This window comes from Opisthocomus hoazin, chromosome 6 (assembly GCF_030867145.1).
Source record: "Opisthocomus hoazin isolate bOpiHoa1 chromosome 6, bOpiHoa1.hap1, whole genome shotgun sequence".
Lineage (NCBI taxonomy): Eukaryota > Metazoa > Chordata > Aves > Opisthocomiformes > Opisthocomidae > Opisthocomus > Opisthocomus hoazin.
The window spans coordinates 13537701-13560566 of NC_134419.1; the positions used below are offsets into that span (position 1 = coordinate 13537701).

The window sequence follows — 22866 nt, forward strand, 5'->3', positions numbered from 1 at the left end:
AATCATTTAGTGTGAAAATTCCTCTTAACCCTGTTTAAAAGCATAGTGAATATTCTTATATAAACATGTGACCTGACTGTTGTAGGTTTTCTGTCATGGTACAGCCTGTGCATAGTGTGTTTCCTTGAGATACTTCCGAAGTAATGTGAATTAAGGCTATCCATTGCAAACTGTTTTTGAAGTAGTGTCTAAAAACTTAAAATTAGCTTGCGATACTGTTTTCAAGACTCATTTCTGTGCTTCTCTGTCAGAAAGGGGAGAGCACTTTCCAAAAATCTGACCCTAAATCCAACAGCTCCTATTATTCTGCCTGCTGCAACCTCTTCTGTCCTGCCTGGCATTACTGAGACCAGAGCTTTTCCAAAAAGTCTTTTTTGTAAAACCTTGCTGGAGGTCATTTGGCTCCTACAGTTAATACCAAAGCTACACTTACAGAAGACTCCAGGGAGTCTTCTGTAAAAAAAAAAAAAAAAAAAAAAAAAAAATCACTTAGGCAAGCCCTAGAAAACAAAGGAATCAGCAGCCACTGTGCTTGATATACTGGCAGCTCATCAGCTGGAAACAAATGACATAGGACTCATTGTGGGTACACTGATCACTCACAAGATGATCTAAATAAAACTGAACCATGAAATACCTTAGTTCAGGGAAGTTTTGTAGCTGATATGTGTATACTAGTGAGATCTCTTTTGAAAGACTGAGTGCAATACCGATAGTCAAGGAAGATGACTTGAAAGCAGAACGAGGGGTGAGAAGCTAGTGTGTCAGAAGAATGGAGGACCCGCTTACTGGAAGATACAAGAAGAATTTGGTTCAGTTAGCTTAAAACTGGTTGAGGTTGAGCGAAGATACATCAAAGGTAAATTTTTGAGAATGGATAGGACTAATTAGATATGTTGAATGCAGTCTGTTGTTAAGAAACTAGACAACTGCTTCTAGTCTACTGTCATTTCATGTAGATTAATACTTTCTAGGCAAATACATTATGAAAAAGTGGTGCCCGCAGTAATCCCTCAAAGCACATTCTTTCCCTACAGCATTATATACTTCCAACTGTGTACTTCTTGCTGTAGATGTCACTTCACGGGGCCTAAGTGGAACACTACTTTCTTTTTCTTAGTAAGAGCACGTTTTTCTTAATACAGAACCAATCAAAACATCTAGATCTCAGTAACAAAGGCTTAAAAATATTAACAGGGCCGAAATACAGCAGCCCATGACTATTACAGCAACCACAAGAGTGGTATCATAACAGAAAAACAAAAGCCAAACAACTACAGGAAAAAAGGGCATATGTACTGATATGCAGAGGGAAAGTGACTCTGTTTCCAGAAAGAGAAAGGATATTTAATATGATAAAAAGAACATCATCTTTCACCTCATATTAATTCTTCTGAGAGGAAATTTAGGTTGGAATTAGTCAGCTAGACAGAGGAGTATATATAAATGAAGAATAGATACAAGAGAAGCTGGCAGGAAGGTTTAAGACTTACATGGGAAGCTGGGACATAACTTCAGGAAAAACTATGGCAATTTCTTAAGGTCAATAAAAGAGGAGAATTTTATAACAGTATTGCTGGGTAGCAAGAAGTTGCTTAAGCAAAGGCAGTATCCAGCACAGCAAAATAGGGAGTACTGTGTGACTTTTTGGAGGATTAGGGTGTCTAAGAATGGTCAGAGGGTATGAAATTAGATGTTGTGGCACTCAATGAGGTGATAAACTTTCAGGCAAGAGGAAATGGAGTAAGACCAGCTGAAACTTGACTGATGACATTTGTGGTGAATGCTGAATAACTAAGAATGAGGAATTGAAAATATCAGGATTTAATATCTTAGAACATTAACATCTGAAGTTGGATCTTCTAACAAAAAACTTGTTGGAGTCTCAACAGACCTAGGGTTTAAACTGAATAAATCTATTTTCTAGCTCTGTGAGGTTGGTTACATGTGCAGAAGCAAGGAAATTGCAGAGAAATATCCTGATTGCTCAAATACTCTGCTTCTTACTTAATGAAACAAAGTATAAAAAAAGAGATCTGATGAAAAAGGAAGGGCATCTTTAATTTTGACATCTAAAATAAAATGAAAAATGATCAGCTGATTAGTGGTGTTCATTTTGTTCTTTTAACCTCTTCAGTAATGCGTGAATGTCACATGATATAACACTTACAATGAATAAACCTGGAAATGAAAGAAGTTAGGATGGATCTTTTGGTTCCTCCCCTGACTAGGGGACAACTTGTCTCATTAATCTGTATAAAGTGTTAAATTAAACAAACAGCATTATTTGTTGAGATTTATGGCTGAAAGACTTAGAGGTTTACTGAGAAAAATCTTGTGCTGCTTTTTTCATAGCACTAGGATAATTTTTATGACTTGTAGTAGTTGGAACAGATCATAAACTCTCATAACTTCTAATGACTGTACAAACTACTAAAAACCCAAATATACTGACAGAGAACATGGGCACCATGAAAGGTGGTCGGTCACCTGTGGCCACAGGACAGTGGGGTACTCTGTCCGGTCCAGATTTATTCATTTATTGGTATCTGCTGTTTAAGCAGCACTGGGGTAAAGCTAGAGATAAAAATTGATAACTATTACCTAAAAATTAAGACCTTTGAGAAAAAAAATGGGAAATATTGAAAACAATGAAACAGTAAATGTAAGAGTAACATTACTGCATTCATTATACATACTTTTTGAAAATCGTAGATCCTAGACACCCCAACATTAAAGATAATGCTTCTTTTTTAGAAATAACTGAGTGTGATTCTGGTTCTAAATGAACTTTAGGAAAACTCAGCTTTGCCTCGGCCTTCCAAAGGGTCTTGGGGCACATTATTTAATCTCGCTGTTGTCTGGCACCTTTCCTGGCAGAAACAAAAACACCTTTTTGTAACCTCTGGGACATTGCAATGAGTTCATTAGGGTCTGAGTGGCCTTATTCTACTGCTTTACACCAGAGAGGTGTTAAAGAGAATTGAAAATAAATGTCCTCTGGGCTGTTACTGTGTGGGAGACATTTATATCCTACGGAAGGCTTGTGGGCAGAATCTGCTTCCTGCATCAGCAGCAAAACTGAGGACGAGAATTTGTTTTTCATATCCAGGTCAAAGCTTGCACAGCTGGCAATTAAGGAAGTTTCCTTACGGCTGTAAGCTACAAAGATGCGGTATTCAGTCCCACAGACCTCTCAGCAAGAGCATTCAGGAGCTGGGTTTGCTGATGCCAGAGTCGACTCAAGTGGGAGTTGAGGGATCCTGAGTTTGCAAATTGAGTAACTGAGAAGCAAAGGCACCGGGAAGAATAAAAATAAAATTTTTATAATGATATTTTTCTTACTGTTCCTTTTCAAATCTAATTGTGCTTCTGGCTTTCTCTTGCTCTCCTTTACGTCAATTAGAGATATCTTTAAATGAAAGAACAGGATTCAACACTTGTTTTTGTTCAGTGCAAGTAGCTAGATATGTTGGCATAGTACCAAGTACCCAGATAGTAGATCATGTCTTTGACTAAAATATTTGGTGAAGATACTTGTTTCTAGTTGGGTCAAACTTTGCTGTTGTTTGAAAACAATATGGCCTGGTGGATGGTAGGGTACTTCTACAGGCAATGAAACTGAGGAACAGAGTAGCAGTGACTTGCCAATGTCAGGCAGCAGAACGGGAGCCATCTGTGTCCATCCCACAGTAGAGGTGCAGCCTTTGTACCATGAGCCCACCTTGTCTTCTAGAGAACAGTCCTGTGAGGCAGTCTTGCCACTAATTTTAATTTACAACCATACAAAAATTAAACCCAATTTCGGTGCTTAGGGGTTTTTTAGTACTTTTGTTTGTTTCTTGCATGCAAAGCAGTAAAATGTGCATGAAGGGAATAGGGGTTTGAAATAGTTTCTGACACCTGACAGTCCCTTTATATTTCATGGGTGGAAAACTGTGCTAGGTGCACGTTTGTGTCACACTTCTGTCAAAATGTTCTGGATCAGCTCTGGTAGAGTGGCTAGGAGTGGTTTCTTTTAAGTTCAGGAAAGCCACAAACAGGATATGTTTGCCTTTTCATATCTAGCACTTTTAGTTTTTAATAGGGTTTCATGTCCAAATGTATTTTTATCTAAGCTTTATCAGACAGAGATTGATTATCTTCTGTATGAATTTTCCCCAGGGTTTTCCTTGTGCATGTGCTAGTTCAATGATGCATTTTCATATAAAACACATAAAGCATTTTTAAACAAAAATAAAAGCACAGAAAATCCAAATCAGTTCAATTACACTTGCAGATTAAAATAAATTCATCATGTATATATCTATTGTATCAAAATGCTTACTCTGAATTTTTTATCTGCTTTAAAAATGTAAATCTTAGATTTGGTTAGATTAGCTCTGGAGTAATGTACACTGAATAAATCTGTCTTTCTTTCATGTGATTTGTCAGTGTTTATAGTACATTTGTACACACAGCTTTTACCATTATTTTCTAGACAATAAAAGCAGCCATGCAGAAAAGCCACCCATAAATGTCAGAAAACAGAGATATTTTGTTGCATTCCAAGGGCTTTGAAGGTCAAGTTCAATTCAGTTAGCTCACCCAGCGTGAGAGGATTGTGATATGATGATGGAATGTGTTTTTGGGTAGGACATATCTGTTACTGTCCCTGTACTATTCTATCAGGATAACAGATCAGTGACAGATTAAACTTTACTGCTTAGAAGAATTTCTTTTGGAAAACTATCAATTTTTATGATTTCCTCTAGCGCCTATTGAGATGCTCTGTAGAAATAATGAATCCGTAGAATTTATAGCTTTTAGCACAATGGAGATTGATTCCTGATTGTGGCTTTTGGGTGCTATTCCACTGCAGGTACACCACTCAACTGTGCGTATTCACAAAGCAGGTCTCAGATCAAGGATTTTATTGTAAATGTGAAATTGTATTTTGCTTCCTTCCGATGAAAACTAGTTCACATAAAATTGTTTTCCTAATTCCTAGAAGTGAGAGGTCAGCACAAAAGGCGAAGATTGTCCACTGCGGATTTGTCAGAGCAGCCAAGGAGTCGGTTCTGCAGTGTCCCACCAGGCCTTGCCACAATCTCAGTGCTTTGTGGACACATCTTTTTGGTTGTTTTTGGTTTTTTTTTTCTTATAAGGAGAAGACATGATCAATAAAGCTCATAATTAAATTGAGGCCACTGCCTTGATCAGTACTTTTATCAAGTTTCAGTGCCCTGATTTAAGGAGTTCCCTAGTCAACTGAGGGATGTCATCAACTTCTTGAGCAGTATGTGAGCAGTCATTATGTTCTGTAACTGTAACGCTGCATATTCTTTGCTAACTGGACAGTCTCTCTTGTGGCAGCTTGTGATAACCTCTTGCTCATGAGTGCCAAGGATGAATGATGAACAGACCTCTACATATATAAGGAGTACAACTGTGCTCAACAGGCAAGAAATTTTAAGTGACTGCTGGTTTGTAACATTGTCCTGTGATTGTGTCAGTACAAGCAAGTAAAGCAAGGTCAGATCATCCTGGTACTTGAAAGGAAAGTTTCTGCCAAAAATGTACAGGCCGTTTGCCCCTCTGTGTCAGTACAGATGCTGCATTGCTCAGTGCAGCCCCTCCTACAAATGAAATTTTAAAAACTAGGCCTTCCTTCTATTTTTCATTTGGATCATAACATTGCTGGGTCTGCCGCTATGAGCATACAGTGTTCATTACAGTAGATTTGCATTCTAGATGGAAAGCTCTATACTGTAGTGCTGTGATAATAATATCATTGTTAATGTATAATATAAAAAGTCTCCTGCTGAGTTCTGCATACCTTCATCCAAAAACAACCCTCTAAAAAACCCAGCCTAGAAATTAATTCAGTGTATACCCTACAAGATGGCATGTTGCTCTTGCAGTGGCAAATGAATTTATCGGGTAGAATGAACCCTAACGAGACCATCCCAGCAAATACCACATTCTTCACATGCCTCCATTTGCTCAAAAGTTTGCTGCCCTGAAGGATTGTATGCCACAGAATTAATTTAACACCTACGTCTAAATCTAGGCTTTGAAGATCTCTTCAGAGATGATACTGCTTCTTTATAATTTTTTTCATTTTTTTTTTCTCAAAGTCCCTTTTCCTAAGTTTCCAACAGAGAAAACAGCATAAAGAAAAGAACAAGAATAAAGCAGGGGAAAAAGTGTGGTTTTCTCACTAAAACTAGCATGTTCCCAGCTATATGGCAGAAAATATAAAATTCGCGTTATAAAATAGTTGTTCACAGCCTAGACTTCTTTGTAATTAGGTCTTGCTTTTTATGGGCTCCAAATCATTATGTCTATTGAAATGTTACTCCAAGTCTAGAAGCAGACAATGCTTGGAGGCATTGAATAGTACATTTTACTTTTCTGCCACATATGTGGCCACTGTGTATGAATGATGTAGGCTAGAGCAGATTTATCCGAAGAAAACAGGGAGATTTCTGTGTCTGATGAAGGGAAAGGGCCTTGCTGAAACAATTTAAGAGCCCAGTTTACTGGGTTTATGTAAAAGGCTGTCTGTGGAGGCTGCTCTTGCCTCCTGTCAACCCAGGACAATGTGGCTCCAGCTGTGCTAGAAAGTCTCTTGGTCAAATGTGAAAAAAAAAGAAAAAAAGAAAAAAAAATATTGGACAGCTCAAGGAACAAAAGACCTCCTGCAGAATGGTTGAAGAGCGTCATCTCTGCTTAAGATTAGCTTCTTTCTAATTCACGGTGGTCCTCTTGTTTTTTTGGGAAGACCAGTTTGAAAAAATTTATCTTTCTGCTCTCTGAATTTGGACCTTTGCCTGGTGGCTGTGAAGGACGTCTCTAACCCTCATATTCAGTACTTGTATCTTCTTACGTCTCAGAGCAGAGCCAACCATTCAGCCAGGCCTTGAAAGAGCCCATATGCCTCCGCACACTGAACAGTGTTTGCGTCCCGGCCGCTGGAACGCGACATTAATCTGCACTGTGTTAGGGTGCACTGGCTGTCCAAGGTTGCCTAGCACAAGACTAAAATGAATAATGACCACCTGCTTCTATTTTCCTTTTCATGCTTCTGAAGAGCAGGTGTGCTGCATACGCTGTGGCAGAGAGAGCATCCAGAGCAACTTTCCGAAAGTGCTGACCTCCCAAAGAACAGTATGGGATGAAGCTGGTGTGAAGGGCCAGAGCAGGAGTCCTGCCAAGTGATAGACTGGGCAAGATCTCTTTTATCTTCCAGTGTCATCTGGCCTGTAGAAGGAAACTGAGGCACAGGGCCAAGTTTTGTTAGCTTCAAGTCCAGCATGGCAGTCAGGGATCTTTACAGAGGAAAATTCAGTGGAGGAGGTTTGGGCTTGTCCAGCTGGTGGCAGGCAATTACATTTCACTTGTGTGAATTTCTGGTTATGCAGTTTTTGGTCTGTAGCATAAACTTTCCCCCGCAGGTAGAAGTGACCTGCAAACAAGTGAAGGTTTCCAGCAAACAGCATTTTCTTCACAGCTGTGCAGCCTGAGAATACTGAGAATATGGGGTTGTTACAACATTTTATTTACTTTCATTTCTTCTGCCCTTAGGCTGCGGTCACATGTTTAATTTTATTTGTTCGATTTCCCCCCCCCTTATCTAGAAGTTAGTAGTCCTGGAGGTTGCATCCCAGTGTAGTATTTGTTAAACTTATACTTCTGTGATTAACATCCATTCCTCCTGCTGCGTACCAAACACACCGATGATTTTACTGCTAGGAGCAGAAATTGAATTTATCTCACTTTCACTTTAGAAGCCATCATATTCCCTTTCCTGTGCGTTTTTGAAACAAGAAATTGAGAATTTCTGATATTTCATATAAAATAACAAAGAAATGCAATAGGCTTTTAACAGTTATATATTTTTTATAGCGAGACATCTGCAGACCAGAGGTCTGCTAGTATTTTATTGTTTCCTAAGAATCTTTTTTGATGTATCTGTGGGGCTTTTTGTTGTTGCTTTTCTTCTGGTTTATGCATTTTTGAGTCTACTTCTGGTTGAAAGAATCAACTTTTTGAAAGGGATTTTTAATGAAAATGTTGGCAGCTGTAGTGTGTCTTTCAGGATGCTTGTGAAAACCACACAAGATTCATTCTTACGATGTTGCTTATCATGAATCTTTATATATTTCTACAGAGGAGAGAGGTCATCTATGTGAGGTATCTCTGGCAGGGTGGGAGTTAATACTCACAGATGGGTGTTTTTTTCTTCAAACTTTTTCTCAGCAGGTGAAAAATAGCTGCAATCAGGTGTTACTGCAATAAGTAGTAACAACCAACTGCCAGGTTGAAAGATCACAAATTCTTGTACCAGCAGTTCAATTATAGGGAAGCGTGTCAGCCTGTGTGTGTCTCTGAAAGCTTGCCAAGCTATTGATAAGAAGAGCTGGGCAATAATCCAAAGTGTGTAAAAAAAAAAAAAAAAAAAAAAAAAAGGCAAAAAAAAGCGCAAAAAGCCATTTGAGAGCTGTACTGCAGAGGCTTTTTTCCTTTCTAATACTATTTTATCATGCAGAGACTACATTAGTGTTTATGTAATATGCATCTATAGCTACTGATGAAGTTCACCCTAGCTGTGAAGGACATAGATGAATCAGTAACATCAGTTTTAAATTAAATATTCTTAGCAGATCATATAGAATGGAAAGTCAACAACCTTATTTAAAGTGTGCTTCTCTTCTATGGGCATTTTAATGAGCTAGATCTTCTAAGCTACTGGACAGCTTTCAGTTAGGGTATAAAACGAAGTAGCAGACTGGCTGAAGGCATGCCTTGCTCAGAAGTTGAGGTTGCCTTGGTGGTACTGTGACTTTGTGGTTTGTGAAGATTGGAGCTGTGCTAATGATCGTTTGTGCCTTGTTGTCAGTAGAGGCTGTTTGCACAGGGAACCCTCGCCCAGAAGTAGACTGCTGAAGGAAGTAACAAATCCAGCTTGAAGTAAGCAAGAAAGGAGTGGGAGAAACAATCATTGTAGGAACTGGAGAACTCAAAGTGCTGGAAAGCCTGAAATCACTTTAAGGGATAAGGATATCTCCTGACAAAATAATGCTCCTTCTTCTTAGGCTTTGAGGTTAGGGGAAGAGGGAATAGTGAAGCAGATTTATTCGTGAAATCTGGCCACTTTGAAATTTGACGGGCTCAGAATCACCTGGCCTTTTCAAATGTAGTAACTTCTTATGTATGATAGCATGTTGGAGACCTTCAAAATACTTCAACAGCTGCTCCTTGAAATTTTGATGTTCTTAATCTTACATAATTTCTTATTATTACCCAAATATGTGTGCTATTTCTGATGGGAATGCCATATGTAATAAAGTTATGCAGTTACCTGACACTAAATGTCAATAGCAATAATCCTCTTATATGTAAGCAGTGAAGGCTTTTAATATAGACCGCTACTGCTACATCAATCATACTGTGGTAATTCCTGTTTTTGTTCATTGCTCAGGTCTTACCCTAATGAGCCTGAGTGCACTCTGCTGATTTTTGTCTTTAATGAAGGAGGTGTTTGAATATGTTTTGTTTTGCTGTGAAAATACTGTGTCAAGCTGTTATGAACCTAGATACACCATCATTCGTATGGGACTGCTTAGTGAATCATGGTGAAAACAGAATGTGTAACACGTTTTCAACAAATTGTAACGATAGAAGAGGTACAGTGAGCTGTGTTCCTAAGAGCTCTTCAGCTGTATTAGCTGTAGAAAAGGCCAGAGCTCCTACAGAGGAGGCATACAAGAAGTAATGTGTCTTCTATTCATGCCTTCTCAAACATCATAAGCTATGAACATAGTCCTGATTCAGGGTATGTTCTTAGAAGAAATACTTTCTAGGCCATACAGAAGGAAATAAGTCATATGTTTCTTTCATTGTATCTCTTTTACTTGTTTTTATGTATCCTGCATTTCTTGCCTTGCTTCTCCATTGCTGAACTTTATTTCTGCTCTTACTTCTCAGCTTCCTGGCTGCTTACATGCCAGTTTAGCAAAGATGCCCTTTCCCAGGAAAAAAAAAAAAAAAGCTTTGATCTTAATTTTGTTGGTTTTTGAACCCAAACCAGGTCTTACTTGCGATATAACCGCTTACCTGCTTTGTTCTCTTCTCCTGAGAGAGAAACATTGATAGCCATCTCCCATGGAGCTTTTGAACATATTCAGGTTATCTTTCACTTCTGGAGGAGAAGAAAGTAAATCTTCAGCTACCGATTTTATGCAAATGTTGTTTGACACATGTCTATTTCTAAAAGGATCTTTGCTATACAGTCTCACTCCCTCTTTGAAAACTTCTAGGACCCCTGCCTGGGTATCCCTCCAGCAGCCCTGTTAAAGGGTGGTTCAGGACAAAGGAAATAGCTGGAAGGTGTATTTATTTCCAATACCAGTGAAATAAGTAAGGTAGACTGAACTAGCGTGCTGAAAGAATTTCATTTTATGATCTGTTGTAACAGAAAGCAGCTTTGGAAGAGGATGCTCAAGACTATAGCAGAGAAAATTAAATGAAACTATTTTTTACATATAGTGGTCTACAAAATGAAACAAATTCAGTAAGTGTAGCCACTATTGTTTTCAGTTAGTATTACACTGGAGTAAAAAACCTGAAACCCTGCATCAGTCCCATAATAAAAGTAGTATAATGTGCAGAGATATTCAAAAAGTGATTGCGTTATTCAGTATGCTCATAAAGGTAGGTATTGTGAAGCTAATACAATATTACCGCATATTGTGTCATCTAAGAGACTCGAAGTGCTCACATAAGTCTTTACCTTTGATTTGTCCTTCCAAGCACACTGTTATCACGTATCCATGAAAATAACAGAAAAGATGAATACTGTAAAAAAAAAAATCAGTTTCTAAAAGATGCTTTATTTTCAATTACTGTTTGGGGCATGGAACTTTACTGGTTTGAAGAGTCTTCCATAATATCATATTCAACTTTGGCAGTTAACAATTTCAGGCAGTTAGTTATAATAGAAACAATAAACCTGAGAAACAACATCGTTCTGGAATAAAAGTTTAGGAATAGCTTCTGTTGATTTCTTTGTGATCTTAGGAAAGTTGCTTTCAGCCTCAGTTTATGCATCTGTGAAATGGGTTTTTACTGTTAATCTCACTAGGATGGGATTATATTACTGCTTGTGAAGGGGTTTCATAGTCTCTGCCGTATAATACATTCTAAGTGGCAGGGTGTTGCTCTTGGGCTAGAAAGTAGACATACTTAGCACATACCTCAGTAAAATTTACAACTTATGAAATTCTCTTCTAATGCTGAAAATATTTCCTTTCTTCCTCCCTGCTAGACAACTGTATACAACACAAAAAATATTTGTCATATTATTTTATCAGGCATTATTGAACTATAAAAAATGATCTTGTCATCTCAAACTTCTTAACAGATTATGAAAGAAAAATGACTAAGACTTGTTCAGTCTGTCAAGTTCTTGCCAAAAAGAAGCTAATGAATCACACTGGCACTGGTAAATAGCCAAAACCAGATGATATGGATGTTATAAATAGTGTTAGGGACCATGTTGCCAAGTATATATACACATATCTATAAAAGTGCTGTTTTTTATTTCCATGAAGTTTTTCATGAAACCCTAACCAGCATAGTAGTATGACACTCCTGTTTTTATTTCAATTCTTATTTTAACAACATAAATATAAATTGAAGCCCTAGAAGCATGAATCATGCCTCCTGCTTATTGCTTTTGGTACACACACTAGACAGAATGAGCCTGGTGTCTGAGAAATAACTGAAACTTGGATTATATTATTGTGGAGATTGAGTAAAAAGAGTTGAGAAGAAACTGTTTAGTTCTAGCGTGCACTTTCTACCCAGCGGGATCCCAGGTATTGCACTACATGTACTCTGATCTGAAGTGTGTCCGCTTCTATCTTTTTTCTTTTTTAAACCGTGAATGAGCAGCTACTTAGACTTAGTGTCATTAACAAATAGTAAACTCCGCTTTTCTGCTATAGGATCCTGTGTTCATAAGTGTGGTAATTTTCTTCTTGCAACTGTCATCTAGACTAGTCATGTACTATAGTGGATCAAATAAAATGTTACAAAAGCTAATATATGGTGCAAGTCCTCCAGCTAAGAAACTGTTTAAAATATGTCTTATTGTTTACTCCTCACTGAATGAGTATAAAAATGTTTATAACTGAATATACATTTTTAACTTAAATGTCAGCAACATCAAAATATCTACATTGAATTAGCTAGAAAAATATAAAGATTTATTGAGATTTATACAGAGGAAGTTTCGAAGTTAGAGAAATATTTCTTTTGTTAAGAGACTATTTGCATTCATGAGAACTGAAAATTAAGAAGGAAGAAGATTTGTTTCTGTGCAGACTTGCTAATTAATGTTGGTTTAGCTCTCCCAAATGGTAGGATGTGTAAGTATTTAAAATGTTGATGCACACAAATTTTGAGACAAATTAGGGTCTGGCATTCATCCCTGTGTATAGCTTCATACTTCTCTGTCATGTGCTAATGTCATGTAGAATTTCTGGACTCTCCAATGCTACATTTTAAGTTTTATCAGAGGAAAGATAACAAAATCCATTTATCTGCAGAAAGGGACATTTTACAAGAAGCACTTGCTGACAAATAGCACCTGTATTTTTTTTTTCTTAAGCAGGAAAAGGAGGGAGGAACTTAAGGGAAACCAATTACTTTTAGAGGTGCCCTTTAGAATACTCTTGGCCACTGGGCAGACTGCCTTACTTGGTACTTAAGAAGGCTAAAATTATGATAAGTAGGTGCTTTGTTGTTTGTCCATATTTTTTTCAGTGAAATTTATAGAGCCACTAAAATTCCAATTTGCAATAGTCTTTCCCTCAGAGAATGCACGTTGTTGGATCTCATGCCTTTAACAAAAATTACAGGGGAACTGAATCTTTAACACAAGCTTCCTTTGTACAAGTGAGTAAGTAGACATTGTATTTACATTTGGCTGAATTTTTTTTCCAAAACAATTACAACAGATTCCTTGATTCCTTTCTGCTGTAAAAATTCCTGTCTCTTCTTGCACTGTTCTAGGTAGTGCAGGTACTTTCTGGCTGAGCAACACAGACAGAAAAATCTTTTCTGTTTTTGTTTTCAAACATTATTTTCTTACATAAAAAAAGAAAAAAAGGCGACACTTTTTTCTTTCCTCCTGTAGTACAGTGTATTTAAAGAGAAGGAATATAAAAATCAGATGGCATCCTAATGAAGGCCAAGAAATCTAGCCACACAATAGGAATTCTTCTCAGGGCAGAGGCTCTTTAGAACAGCTTCCTGTGAGAAGCAAAGCAAGCTGATTACAATGTCTTCAAGTTCAAAACATATCTGCACAAAATAAAAGAAATATAAAACAGTATTCAGCAAATCAGGAAGACAGAATATATGGAACTCAGGTAGTGGCATCATACAGGGCAGTATTGCTGCCTGCTGTTGTGGGCACTAATATAGTGGAATAAGACTTTAGATTCCCCTTTAACTATCTGCAATATTTAAATTCTGATTTGCAATAAATAACGTGGCTAATCCACACTCCTCATTGCTTTATGATTATCACTTGCACTGCGCATCTTAGCTGCTCTTAACACTTACGAGGCCCTGATATATAGCTAAACATTTCTGACTCCATCTGGTACAAAGAGAAGTGACACAAAAGTGCTCCCCAGCCAGTTTATTGCAATTTAATGTAAATCTGTTATAATGCAGCTGATGGAAAGTGCAGTGGCTTCCATGAATTCTGAAAGCTGTGACTGGGTTGCGGCTGCTGTGCTGCCCTGTGAAGATCTGCTGGGTTTAATTTTACATTGCACAGCCATTAGCTGACTGAGATTCCTCACTGAATTGCAGTGCCACAATACTTCTCCTCTTCACCATCCTCTTCGCTTTCTCCTCCCAGTGACCTCATTCACTTAGGTTTTCCATCTCACTCTGTCGTTGCTTTTATCTTCTAAATTGCAACCTCTTAATACATCAAAACAGATAGAGCCATGCAATTGACCCCCATAACGTATTATTTTGTTAACTCTTTTGTGGGGGAATACAGTAATATCCCTTCAAATTTGCTGTGTGCCCTTTGTGATTCTCGCTGTTTTCTGTGTCCAGAAGCTGAACCGAAGCATGGCAGCAGTGCCTACAGGCCTTGTGTATGGGCACACAGGCCTTGTGTGCTCGTGTTCAGTAAAACTTTGTCTACATCTTTTGCCAGTACGTTAACTGTGTAAATATTGCTGTTTCTTCTGCTCAACATTTTGAATTTTAGTTTCTGCAGATTGTCAAATAAACCTCCAGGCAAAGAACAGACTCATCTTTCACGGTTGCAATCAGAGCTCACCTTTCACCCGCTGTCACCATTGCAGCATGTGCAATCTTATTGCCATCATGTACAAAAGCTGCTTAAATGTGTACTCGGCTGGTTCCTGTTGGTTGGGGGTATTTGTAGACAGGAATTGGGGTGACTGGATTCTGCCATTCAGAATTAAGTGTTACTATATAATTATATACAGGCCCTCAGGCAACTAATTTCCCCCCCCCCCGCCCCGTTTTATGTATCTATTTCTGTTTAGAAGGATAGAATAACATTCAGTAGGGTGATTAAACTGTGGAAAATTAGGTAAAGCTAGAATGTAATTAAAGTACAGTCAAAACACCTGTAAATGATCATTGTTCCATTCCCTCGGGGGAAATTTTAAAATAACCTTTACGATGGAGTATCATACCTAGAATCTTTACATATGCCAAATAACATGCTTGGTTCTTAACTAACTTGTCTAGAAGTAATTGAGTGCAGTACTTAAAAATAGCTAAAAATGAGGGAAACATCGTATTTCATATAAGTTTTTTTTTTTTCTCCTGCAGACTGGGCGGTTACCCAGCGAAAAAGTTGATATTGTTCTGTGGTTACATTAGCCACTCCAACCAACTGGTTAGGTTAGAGGTGGAAAGCAAAGGTTAATTAGATACAGGCTTCAGAACTGTTAGTTATTAACAATGGAGGTCATCTTGTCGAAGATAATAATGCCCCACTTTGTAAATTTGTGAACCAGGAATACGGTGGAACATCGTGCTGACTTCACATTTATACTACAGTATTTAAGGTTAGAGTACGAGTTCTGTTGCGCTGGAATGTTGTAAAATTAACACGCTATAAATACAATCTGTAGTGAACGTCTTGTTCACAATAAACTTTGTGTGGTATGGCTGCGAATGGCATTTTTACTTTGTGTATTTGTCGTGTCTAAAACACTGATGTTTTTGAATTGAGACTTTGGTGTGGATGTTTACATAAAAATCTTCACTCTGAACACTAAAATTTAAACCAGTTCTAAAAGAAAGTCTCAAAACCTCTGAAATGCAAATTTGTTGATATAAAATGATCCAGTCACCTGTCTCCTTGTACTCCTGCAGCAAGGTGACTACTCTAAAAATAATTTCACATGAAGCTTTCTAGAGTGTTTTTTCTCTCGTCCTACAATAGAAGATATGTATTTTTTATTAAAACCAATTCTGAATTTTAATATTTTATTTCCTTTCTTCTTTTCATTACAGAGGAAGTCCATCGTTGCTGTGAGTTTCATTGCAGCATTCCTCTGTCTGATCATCGTTCGTCTCACAAATGAAGTAACTTTCCCTTTGATCCTAAACTGCTTTGGACAAACCAGTGTCAAATGGATACCATTTTCTAACGGCCAAAGACAGCCTCTGAGAACTCATTATGGATATACAAATGTGAAAACACAAGAGGTAAGACCTGGTATCAAGAGCACAGCAAAACAGACCAGCAGACTTCTCTCTCTCTGATCCCGCTAGCTGCTTTTCTACCAACCTGCCCAGTGTAAAAACTAAAGCAAGCAATGTTTCTGCACAAAGTGTCTTTTAAATGTGTGCTACCGTTTAAATGACCATTGACTTTTTTTTTTCCTTTTTTTTAATTTCTGTCATGGCTGCAGCAGAGAGAGCAGTGAGCTGTCCTTAAAGTCATGCTTAGGTGCAGTAAAAACTGATATTTATACAAGCAAAAGATTTTTTCAGTTTAATCTCAAGCCTTCAGTTCCTTTAACTCACAAGGAAATTTTCTTGTGTGTGTTTGTAATGAAGTCCTAAAAATATTTAATTTTGCCTGGGATAACCAAGGAAAAAGTAGTATATTTGTGTTTGTGTGTGCATGGAAGAGGAAAAGGGAATGATTTGTGAAATGAAGATATGTGAATGTAGAAAACTTGTAGAGCTAGAGGTTTATTGGATTTTTCTCAAAATATTACATTAACACTTGGTAGCTATTTGAAAGCCAGGTATGTATTTTCGTTTGGTATTTTAAAATGTTTTGGGCTGTATCTGCTTTGCAAAAAACTTGTCGTGTGGTAAAAATACTTGTGTGATAAAATTGTATTTTATAGGGACTCCTGCTTTCAACTTAGTTGGCAAAATATCTAATGACATTGTTAGGTTTTGGTGGTAGTGGTGCTTTTTCCCCAGACTCTTTCTCTCTGCATACTGTTTATAACTCATGCAAACTTGCAAAATAAGCTAACATTAAAAAATTAACTTTCTCTAAAAGTTGTTTCTGAGCAGTTATGGCACTGTCAGTCATGAAATACCATCAGACTGCTACTAATTTTTCTTTCTAAAATTGCTATTACTGTATTCATGAATGAAATTAATTCACATAACAGCTTTATACTTTACCACTGCATAATATTCAGTCCTGTAAGTGTGTTGGATAAGTTAGATATTATTTCACCTTTAGAATGTTAAATATGAAAATCAGAATGAGAGAGGGTTATAGTTTTTGAGGTGGCTTCTTTTAAACTTCTGTATCTTTCAATTGTTGTGCATATAAGATGCAGCACTGGGTATACTGGAGGCCAAGTACGTTATCTACAGAGCAGAAAAAGGACAAGCACCCAAAAGGAAATATGTTTGAATCAGTGTATGAATCCTAGTCCCTGTGAAATGAATGGGACCTGCTGTTGAGTTCAAAAGGGCTAAGGCTCCATCCAGCATATCTTAAATACAGAAGGACCAAGAACCCGCTAAAAATGAGAGGGCAGTGTGTTCTGCCTGTCCCTGGTTGTTGCCACAGTGGCAAGCCTGGAATCTGAATGAGGTAGAGCTGCCATGGTCACTGGATCTTTATCAGTCTGAACTGATAACTGGAGAGGAGAGGAGCAGGCTAATCCATTTTTATTCACAATTGCCTTCATCAGAGGTTAGATGTAGCTTGTGGGAGCTTTAATTCATTCTTAAATTTGATAACACGCTTGGAAGTTCTAACAGTAAATGGAAATGAATGTCCTGAAAGTTAGTGACCAGTATCGATTAGTAAGACATTTGTCTCAATTTAGCTTAGGTCATGAAAGACTTCTTAAACCTAGTAATTTTAATTGTTTTCCCCCTTGTATTTGGAGATTACATTAATATTTGCTAATTAAAATGATAATGAAGAAACTGAACACGCCTTGCTAATTGTGAATGCACTATCTTCTGACTTAATTATTCCCTTTGCGAGGGAAGTTTTATTGTGCTGCCCATATGAAAAGCTTTTACACAGCTTGTGTTCCTAACTCACACTCAGCTTTCTCAGACTACAATTTTTACAACACAGATTGCTTTATAAATATGCATTTGTCTACTCTTTATATTAAAATAGCCAGCGATTCTTAATTGTTCACAGAGATTAAAACCACAGCTCTCTCCATTCTGTAAGTGCCAAATACTTTGAATTTCTGCTCATTTCATAGAACTGAGATATTATTTTCTATTTTTTATGCTGCTATGGTACGTAAGATAAGCAGAAGGTCCAGTGTGTGAGTACAGCTAATGCCCTAAATAAATGGGGCCAAGGTTTTTGCAAAATGGAATACATACCATCTCATCAATTGGCAGGGACCAAAAGATGAGGAAACTATGCCATAATGAATTATCAGAAAATTATGTGATGGAAGGAGAGATAGGAGGGAAGGCTTTTAAAGCCATGGTTTTGGCTTTCTCTTTTCTGTTGAGAGCATCTAGTAAACCTGCTGAATGTGTTCATAGTCTTCTAGGGTGCCCTTTGCAGCGTGTCAGCCCACTGGGACCTACGTGTCTCCTGCTGTGCAAAAGCACTCCCTCCTGTTCCTCAGCCACTTCCAACATCCTTCTCCTTTTCTTCACTTTTGTTCTCTGTGCTTGTTTACCTGTTCCTCTCAGGGTCTACTCTGAGGCCTGGCTGCACGCAGCATGCCAGGGCTCTCTGATCCCAACTTCTCAGCGTACTTAAATAGTACATATACAAGATCAACAAAACAGAGTAATTACAGTAGTTTACCACCACCCTAGTCAGTCATCTGATGTGACAGGGAAGCTAGAAAATCTCAATGAACTACTACTCTACCTTTCCTGTCCCTCCCTTGCATACTTACTTTCTGAGGGAAAAGGAAAAAAAACCCAAGACTTTAATCCATGGAAAAAAAAAGTTGAAGTTAGGAGGAGCTGATTTCTTTTGGGGTTAGGCCGAGTGGGATGAGACTTGAAAACCTTATGAGATGATGGAAAATCAATTACTTGGTGGTTAAGGCTGAAGTGATCAATGATTTGTATTAAAGAAGATCAGGAAATATGGTGATATGAACATGTGTGTTGATCTCGAGTGAAAAACAGTGACCTGTATATTATTAGGTATGAACAGAGTAATGCAGTAAAGACATATTTCAAAGGTGTTGTGTACTTAACTTGACAGTATAATGCTATGGAGTTTTTTATTATTAAAAAGTCTGAAAAAAATTTAAGATTACTGTAAGTAGATTGTGTGGGAGTATTTAATATAAAATGCAAAGAGAGACATAACTTAATCCCTAATTAAGGCTGTACATAATACAGGGTTGTTGCTATGGTTTCCTTGATTTGTAGCTATAGCAACAGCTTTGGAAAAACTGACTTTATGTACTGTAAACATACCATATTTGAAATATAAATAGTTGTGAAGTGTTGTACTATACTGGCCCATTATGTCTAGACACATTTTAGTTTGACTTTTGAGATATATCTGAAATAGATGTTTCTTCACATTGAAAATTTGTATCCAGTGCCTGTCATCCCACCCCAGAATAGAATGGGATCCCTTAGTAGCCCTCCATGATGGTGATCTCTTTTCCCTTTTCAATGTCCACATGTGAGGGGACTCCCTGAGATTTGCAAGAGACTATGGCTGCCTGTTTTGCAATATTGCTGTCTTGCTCAAGTACATTAATTTTGACCTTTCGGTGACAAGGTGCATGGGCAAGATGACCTTTCTGTCCCTTATTTCATCTACTTTGTACCTATGGATTTTTGGTGATAGGTCCAATGAAATCCATCTTTAAGAAATGTCACGCCTATCATGTGTTAGTTACTTTTATCCCACTCCTGGTATTTTTTCATAGAAAATATTACTTTGAAACAACTCCACAGTGGTTACCGAATTGAAATCTATTGTCATGTGAGTAAACTACGCCTCCCACCTCAAGCTGGTGTAATGATTCTTCTTGTGTATCAAAAATGGGCAAGCAGATAAAAGAAGCAGGTATAGAAAATATAACCTTCCTCCTTCTTTATTACTGCTTCTACTCTACAAAGAGTTCTGGTAAAATTAATGAACATCATGTATTTAAATTGCAGCATTATGACATCAATTTAAAACCCATTAGCAGTTTGAAACTATATGCTAGGCAAGTCTAATAGTGTTCCTGGATATTTGATTGTGCTTCCTGAAAGGTGAATATTGAATAGATTTTTACTCTACTGTCAGTATTAAAATAATATAGCATTTTCTTACATACGTAAAATCTGAAATATAGCTGCAATAACACTTGAAACATAATTATAAGAAGTATATTCAAGTGCTATACAAAGATTAAAACTGTTCTTGGAAAAGGGTAAGTTCTGAGATGACCTAAAATCCCTATGTTAAACTGCAACACAGAGATCTAATGGCTTCATCTAAAATGAATTCTGAGGGAGAGAAGACCCTTTGTGTCATGAACATTGAAGAATCTCACAGTATAGTGATGAGCACTAGATAAAAGAAACATGCATTGTAGCAGTTAACGCTTTTTTTAAAATCCAGTTGTAACTGAAAAACTCATCAATATTGTTGATACTGAAGAGATAAATTTGGATCATATTATCACTACCATTTTGTGCCATAACCTGAACAAACTAGTATACAAGCATTAATTGCTTACCAGTTGTGACACACAGCCACAAACATGTGTGAACCTACAGCCTATGTCTAGTTTCTTTATTTTGTTTTTGCCAGAAGTTCTGTGGTAGAACTCAGTTTAAATGAGTGGAGGTTTCCACAAGTGAGATATCCTGGATATGAATAAAAATAGGAGGAGGCTACAGAGCTTATACATATTTCTGTAGTCTTTTTGCCTTTTTTTTTTTTTTAGCAGAATAAAGTAATTGCATTAAAAAAATCAGCACCTGAAGTATAGTAGAAAACTAACGTAACACGCAGAAATAGAGGCTATGTGGTGTGCTATCTGACTGCAAGATGAAGCACATACCATTTCAACAACAGCAAAAGCATAGTTGTCAAACCTGTTAGGAGTAATCATAGGAAGGACCTGTACCAACCATGAGAGACCATGTTCTTATAAAACTTGAATAACTAAATGAAAAAATGCACAAAGAAAGCAAAGAATGTGATGGGTGTTTTAATATTAGTTTCTTTCCAGATATGAAAAGTAAGAAAAAAATAAAAAAGGACTGAAATTTTTGTATAATTTATATTTTATAAAAATAAGTCAAGCTAGTGATCAACCTAGGAAGGTTTAAGCTTTGCCTCTGTTAGTGATGTATGCAGAATGACACTTACCATGAAGAGAAACTTGGAGAATAGCACTTGGCTTCGTGTCAAAACAGAAGGTACCGGAATGTGAACATGCGTGGTGTATTCAGCTAACTTCAGAGATGTTTGCTTCCTACTCTTGCTGGGAGAACTGGGTCCTACAGACACTAAAAAAGCTACATCAGCTGGAACTCACTGTGACAGAAAGTTGCTTTAGTATTTAATTTCTGACAAATTCATGACTTCCATCCTGTCTTTTCCTTTGGGATCTTATTCATTGCTGCATCTTAAGAATTCATAGCATATTTTGTTAAGAAAAGGTCATCGGTTTCATAGTCATTTATCATTTATATCACTTCTGAGACACAATTATATATTAGTTGCTCAGTTACATCATTTCAGCCTTAGTAATCATGCAATAATAATAATAGTAATAATAATGGAAGTAAAACTAAACATGCCATGTATTCTTCTGGATATTTTTCTGCTTCTTCTGTGTAAATTTTCAGGAAAAACTTTTCTTGGAAGTATTACAGAAGGATTGGATACATAATATTTTTAATGACAATCACATTTCTTGTTACATTTCTGAGAGAGATTTTTATGGTGGGCTGTTGGTTCCCGTCCCCCCACCTGTCTGTGTTGGCTAGCTATACCAGACGTCCCATTCCTGGCTCTGGGAGCCATAGGCACACTCTTGAAAATAAAATTCCTGCCAAAGATTTTAACCACTAAATGAGCAACTCCAGTAGCGCATCTTATATTACAGAAATAGACCTCACTAAACAAATTATCACCTGAGTCCCCACTGCCACCTTCCTCTTTCCAGCACCCTTTTTGCCTGGGAGAAGAGAGAACCATCAGAATAAGCTGCAAGGTCCACTTGAAACCACTCAGGCTGTTATGAACCTACAGGAGGGAAGGGAGCATAGATGATGTGTGTCCTCAGTAGAGTAAAGCCTGCCAGCTCAGCCTTTTTCCTTCTGTATATATGGAATTAGCTTAGGTTTTTAAAGCTCCACAACTCTGATGGTGTCTCATGAGGAAAAAGTCAAGTGCCAGGATAAATATATCGAGTATTCAATACAAGGGAATTAAATCTGCTCCACACAGAGCCTGAATGTGATGAGTCAAGCACTCCTGCCTGTGTGGCAGCTCTGCTTTTTTAAAAAAAAGACTAAGGGACTTGAGAAGAGATTACTATCAGCCAGTGAGCTGTGCCACTAAAAGTCAATCCCTAAAGAATCTGGGCTGGTAGAAATAAACGTCTACAATGCAGAGTCATGAGCTGGATTGATCTGTTGAACGGGGCTTATAGGTTATACCAGAAGAGATGCCTGGTGTCATAGAATTGCCATCCACCTTGGTTATATGTAATTTCCAGAGATTTCGCCCACTTTCTTGAGGATTTTTTTACTGCTAGCAAGGGGGAGGTTTATATTAGATAATGTTAGGCTCCCTGTGAGAAGGTGCCAGTTGTGTTTTCCATGTGAGAAGCATGAGCAATGCCCCTCCAAATGAGAGATATGACTCGGTGAAAATTGACTTGAGGCCATTTGGAAAACAGAGACAAACCTAAGTTTTGCGGTTAGCCACCTTCATAGGTAAACTCCTATGAGTAAATTTTGTTTTAGTTAAATAGCAGATGGACTAGACAAAGTGAATGGAGTATTCTTTGGACTGGTAAAAAAAAGAGCAGAGAGGTTTGCTGTGATAGCTTCTTGAGTGAGACCAAACCACTGGGGGTGATAGGAAAGGTGGGCTTGCTAGTGCAATGAGCAGATGAGGATGAAGGCTGTGGTCAAGGAGAGAAAGGAGGAACTTACTGCTCTTACTCTGGGTGAGAATTGAATTCCGTTACCACTATGTGATTTCAGTTTTTGTCAATAATAGTTGCTAAATGAAGGATGGGCTGGTTTGCATTAATAGCAAGCAAGGTGTCTTCTTCGTGTTCCATTTCATCAGTTGGGAGAGCAGTGCCCCATCATTTATGCACTGAATATCCTCCCGCTACTGCTGTTTAAAAAATAAGA

The 22866-nt window shown here is 37.6% G+C and overlaps 1 protein-coding gene across 1 annotated transcript in view; it reads left to right on the plus strand.

Moving 5' to 3' along the window:
• Positions 1 to 22866, plus strand: part of ST6GALNAC3 (ST6 N-acetylgalactosaminide alpha-2,6-sialyltransferase 3) — a 232240-nt gene that overhangs the window by 92482 nt on the left and 116892 nt on the right. Inside the window, exon 2 of the mRNA XM_075424725.1 lies at positions 15571 to 15765. Within this exon, the coding sequence (XP_075280840.1) occupies positions 15571 to 15765 (195 nt within the window). The remainder of the gene's footprint in view (positions 1 to 15570; positions 15766 to 22866) is intronic.